Source organism: Gossypium hirsutum, chromosome D06, assembly GCF_007990345.1.
Source record: "Gossypium hirsutum isolate 1008001.06 chromosome D06, Gossypium_hirsutum_v2.1, whole genome shotgun sequence".
Lineage (NCBI taxonomy): Eukaryota > Viridiplantae > Streptophyta > Magnoliopsida > Malvales > Malvaceae > Gossypium > Gossypium hirsutum.
Genome location: NC_053442.1, coordinates 11682151 through 11687890, shown reverse-complemented (window position 1 = coordinate 11687890; position 5740 = coordinate 11682151). Strand labels below are relative to the sequence as shown.

At 34.0% G+C, this 5740-nt stretch overlaps 1 protein-coding gene across 1 annotated transcript; it reads right to left on the bottom strand.

The window, feature by feature from the left end:
* Positions 1-2762: 2762 nt before the first annotated feature.
* On the bottom strand, positions 2763-4065 carry LOC107901275 (dehydration-responsive element-binding protein 3). Its single transcript, XM_016827205.2, has one exon. The coding sequence runs from the start codon at positions 3770-3772 to the stop codon at positions 3005-3007; it is 768 nt and encodes a 255-aa protein (XP_016682694.2). The 5' UTR covers positions 3773-4065; the 3' UTR covers positions 2763-3004.
* Between the last annotated feature and the right edge of the window lie 1675 nt (positions 4066-5740).

The window sequence follows — 5740 nt, the reverse complement described above, 5'->3', positions numbered from 1 at the left end:
TGGTTGGGGAGGTTCGATGAAAGCACCAATGTTACGTTCTCACAATATAAGGAATAAAAATACTAATATAACAGTAATTTTGGGAAGAAAATGGACTAGTATTTGATGGAATTATAACGAATTACAATGAAATTTTGCAGAAAAGAGATGAGAGAAGAAAGTTACAGATTTAGGGGATGAGAAAAGAACAGAAAACATATTGCTGCAATCATGACATTTTCAGGTATTTTTTCCTCCTTAAAACAAGGATAGCTACATGAGAGAAATGTGAACCGTTATTTCCTTCCACGTACAACCAGCTGAGGTGTCACTTGACAAAATCCTTCAGCCATTTGGGAGCCATTCTGGGCCGAGTGCTCCCTCTAGTAGCTTGTGTAGTGGCTATTCCAGTAGCCTTATGCTGGCTTGGTGGGTCGTTCACAACATGAGCAAATTGTAATTTTTTTAGTTAAGTGACCAAAATGAAAACTTACTCATAGTTTCGTGACTAATTGTGAAATTTACCCTAAAAATGTTTTGTTAAAAGTGGAAGTTAAATTATAAATATTTGGAGGGTTAAATCTAAAAGAATGATGATAAAAGAATTATTAAATTAAAAAAAGTGCAGCTTTACCATATAATTAAGGATGGGCGGTGTGAAATAGAAAAAGATGGGGCCGTCAATACTCATACCTAAGTACGATGTTTAGGAATCAATGAATGATATTGACTGAGAATCATGGAAGAAATATATAAAATTAACGCTAAAAACGCGGATTATTAGATTATAATAAAACACATGAGGAGCGCGGCCTGCTGATTTTTCTAACTTACCGCAACAAATTAAGGAATATTGTGATTCCCAAATAATACCATTTTTACCTGTAAGGTCAACGATTTAACTAAAAAAAACGCAGGCATGCACGTGCGACTCATTACGAGAAAATTTCATTTAATACAAACAAAAAACTGAAATTATAATTAATTTGCCTCTCATTCCTCCACCTTGACTCAACACATCCATTCATTTTGAGTTCATTTATTTTTCCAGTATTGCTAGTTTTAAGGTTTCCCAATTCCCAACCACATAAAAGATATTGTAATTTAATTAATTAATTAAGCTTCATAGTATGGAATCATCAAATATATCATTATCAGACAGTGATTCCAAAACGGGTCCCTAATTTATATATATTGGCTTCGCTTTTACATCACCCAGCTAAGCAATGGGTCATTGAGTTCTGAGTTGTACTGCAAGAGGTGCCACTCTACCATTTACCATTTTCAAATTTTACATAATATTTTTCCATTTTTGTATTTGTCGATGTTGAAAGCAATCATGTTGGAATGAAATTGAGACCCTTTCAATTTCAGACCCATATAATTTAATTCAAGCTGGTCGAGTGCAGCACCCCATTATACATATGTGGTTCCCAAAAGCCGAAGCCTATTTCTAAACTTAATGTTGCTCGAACTTTTTCAGCCCTTAACTACATGTGCCCCGTCTCATCAATTGCACTTCAACATTGAAATCTACTAGATCATAGGGTAATATTTTATGTAATAATTTGTTAAATCTTAATATAAAAATCAAATGAATTTTTACTTGGGTAAAGTGGTATCTTTAAAAATCATTTTGGCACATGTTTAAATTTCAATATAATTCAGATTTTATTGATTTTATATAAAAGGAGATAAAAATATTTTCATAATACTTTCTACATATATATAAGTGTATTTTAGTAAATTTTCAAGTGAATGATGCATGCTTGACTTGAGATACTAACTCAATCAAAAATTTAAATATAAGTATATAAATAGGTGAAAGTATCTATCGAGTCCCTCTATTATAAAGATTGGATCAATTAGTCCATTTATTATTGAATAGATTAGTTGAATCTACGTACTACTAAAAAGAACCAAATAACGAGGTTAATATTTATTGTTTTTTTTCATTATAGCTCAACTTCAAACAAAAGATCCCAGTTGTAAAATCAAAAAAAGTTTTCAAAATATTAACTTTATTAAATAATAAATGACCTTCTTTAAACAATAAACTTTATTTGAATCTTTTTCAACAATTAAATTGATGTAAGTAATAATAGATGAACTAATTTGATTCGATTCCTATAACAGTGAAAAGTGTTGAAAGGTGGAAAAGAAATAAATAAACCTAATAGAAAACTGTAATGAAAATATGGTGTCAGCTGAAAAGTTGTAATACGTTGTGAAGAGGGAAAATGTGTTTGATATCACAGTATTTATTATTTCCCAAAAAACCAGAATCAGAATCAGAATCATACATATAAAAGAAAAAAAAAAGCATAACATAAATACAATTTGTAAGGAGATGAGAGAATGGTGGTTGAAATGCAAGTGTCAAATGAATATGCCTCTCTAACAGACCATTTATTATACTAATCTATTTTCCTTTCATTCAGTTCCTCCATTTTTACAGCTTAGGTCTGTATGTAGTGTTAATTGCAAAGATTGAGGTTGATGAATCATTGCAACTTGATGACCAACACATTAGTCCAAAATACAAGTCATAAAATGAAAAGTTTCTCTCCAGAAATCAGGGGGTGTAAACAAATGATCCTTCCCCCGTCCCATGTGATACTTCTTGGCTTTTAGCCATTTCATGTATACTTTCAATGGTTTCATTACAACTATTACAAGAAAAATAGAAATATATTGAGAATTGAATGAACCCAAACAGGAACATATGAGCTTTAATTACTCCACAACACATGTCAATCTCACCAAATATAATTACAAGAAAAGAAAAGAAGAATCCCCATTATATTTGACTTTTCTTCTGAGAAGGGAAAAAACTAGAAATTTTGACCAATCCATGCTAAATCTCTAAGCACAATGGAGTAAACCATGCAAGATTTATTTTTTTTCTTTTCTTTTGCCCGTTCCATCTAGGGAAAAAAATGTAAAAGAGGCAATTTCGTCAAATAAAAATTATATGAGTATTTTATTTTTAACAAAAAGGGCAGATACTATTGATTTTTTGTTTTTAGTGATCCCATAGTAAAGGGCCAAACCCGGTGATCATCTCACTTTCTTGAATTTGCATTGAAATCTCTTCCCCAAAATACCCACAGTTTTCTTCGTAATACCAAGGCATGCCCCTGGGATTAAAAAACCACCCATCGACCGCGTCCACGTACACGAACTCGTTCCCTAACTCGGCCGATTCGAAGCTCGTCCCTAGACTTGGCAGCTCCACTATCTGGCTCAGCTCCTCCGGTGTCGACACGTCATCCACATTCGACAATGACGACGTGGAAGCTGAGGACGACAACGATGAAGATGACGTGGCGTTGCTGTTGTTACTACTAATGCTGTTACTTAAGAAGTCCATTGAGGCAGCTTTGGCAGCGGCGGCTTGGACGTCGCGGGGGGAGTTGGAGGCTGGTCGGGGCAACGACTCGGCGAGTTCAGGGAAGTTGAGAATGGCAGCGTTGCCTTTGATGCTTAAGGCTGCAACGTCATGGGCACGTGCGGCCATTTCGGGAGTGGAAAAAGTGCCTAACCAGATCCGGTTCTTCTTACGGGGCTCTCGGATTTCGGATACCCATTTGCCCCATGCCCGCATTCGCACCCCACGGTAAACCGGATGCTTGCTACTATCCCTCTGACGCTTTTGCCTCTTGGAGTCGGGGGTGGGGTCAGTTCCCGATTCCCTTTTACCGCCATAAGAGCATGGTGAAGGTGAAGACAGAGTAGAGGAGTTGTTGCTAAGAGTGCTTGACTCGGTTTCTGAGTTTGGTGAGTCACCCATTGCCTGGTTCTGATCCAGGGTTTCCCTCCACACACTTGAGTACAAAAAAAAAAAAACCTATTCAGTATGAATATATAATGAATGCAAAGTGCTGACACCTAACCAAGTAAACAGTGTGAAATGAGCAGTTAATGAATAGAGAGGATTGAGTTGCTTATGGTTGCAGTTGGTTTGGAGGGAAGGAAGGAAGGAAGGAAGAATGAGAGGGAAAAGGTTTGATTTGAGGAGAAAAGGGGAGGGAGGAATACTGGGGGGTTTTATGGAGGGGAAAAGGAAATACAGAGCAAATCAAAGGCCGCAAGGAAAAACGTGGTTTATTCAAGTTATCCCCACAGGCCACACTGATACACGCACGCACACCACGACTCTGCCCTTTTCCAATGCACCAAATCGTTTCCATTTTCTTTATTTCTTTATTATTTTTCAAATATTTTTTTTAACTTGCAAATACTATTATAATTTCTTTTTATATAACCACTCCCAATAATTCTCAAATACTTACCATGTCTTTAAACATACTAAAACTCATGTATTTTTAATTAACGATATTAATCATATTAAAATTTAATTGGAAGTAAATACTACAATAATTAAAAGTAATATATATCCAAATCAAATTTTACAAAATATAATAAATAAATTGGAGTATATTTGGTCCATGCATGATGAGATTTAAGTTAAAAAGAAATATGAAAATAACCCGCATATGATTTAGTCATGACAAAAGTCATGGAATATCGAATTCCTAAATTGCCGCCTTTGTCAACCATACAAAGACATTATTGAGGTAAAAGTAATATGGAGGCCCTTATATTAAGAGTCATGTTGCATTTTGAACTAATGTATAAGAATTAATTTGTCCATTTTTATAAAAATGTAAAATATAATCTAATTTCAAGTACAGACCTTCATGGTAGTTTTATCTAAGCTATTTTTCAAATATTATCTAATTTTTACTATAATTTATAAGTTTTAGTACATTTACATAATTTTTTATAGTATATTGATGTTGTAAGTAGCGGCATCATAATCATATTAACATATATTACTAAAATTAATATTACAGTGTCAAAATTTCATTATTATATTAAGAGAGAGTGAGGGGAACTACCCTAGGAGTTGAGGGTGTCAATTTTTTATCATAACCAAGGATGAGACGAAGGGTGTGGTTTGGGTTCACGAATTAAAACAGCTGGCGGAGCCGCCAACCTGAGGAAGCGGCGGTGAGGTTGCTAATTACCTGACTAAATTGGTGTATTTAGCATTAAGTTCTAGTTTTAGATTTATTTTTTCTACTAATTTTACCTAATAATTCATATCCAATGTGTAGGTTGAGGAGAATATTACCATTCATGCTCCTCACCAACCCTATATGCAAAGACCACACGTCCACACCTAGCATTTGACATTTTTTGGGGGGGGGGGGTTCCAAATTGCATTCTCATCCTTTTCTTTTTCTATATCTATGTTTGGAAGTTTTTGGTTCATTTAATTTAATGTGAGTTGCTAGTGTGTTGTTGTACAATAATGTAAAGAAATGGAGATTTTATAACCTTCAACAAGCTCCATACATGTTAGTATTATATTTAAGGTCTAAGCTTTGCTTTGCTTCTTTCATTAGGGTTTTGGGTTTCTATATTCATGATGATGAGGTATTTTAATTTTGGTTTCTTTTTCATGGATTTGAAACCCTAATTGAGAAAATCTATAAATACTGTTTCTATTGGAGATAAAGCAATCAGATCAAAGAAATAAAATACATCAAATGAGCAATTTGAGATCCCATTCCTTTCTTCCTTTTCAAAGAGAAATATAATGAATAGGTTGAAATTTCAATTGTTAGTAGGATTTTCTTTGATAAAATTTGGCATTTTATTAATTTATAATATTAAATATGTCCCATAACTAAAACTGAAATCTTTATTTTATTTGATTCGCTATGAGCTCAGGCTTTGCTATATGTGATTT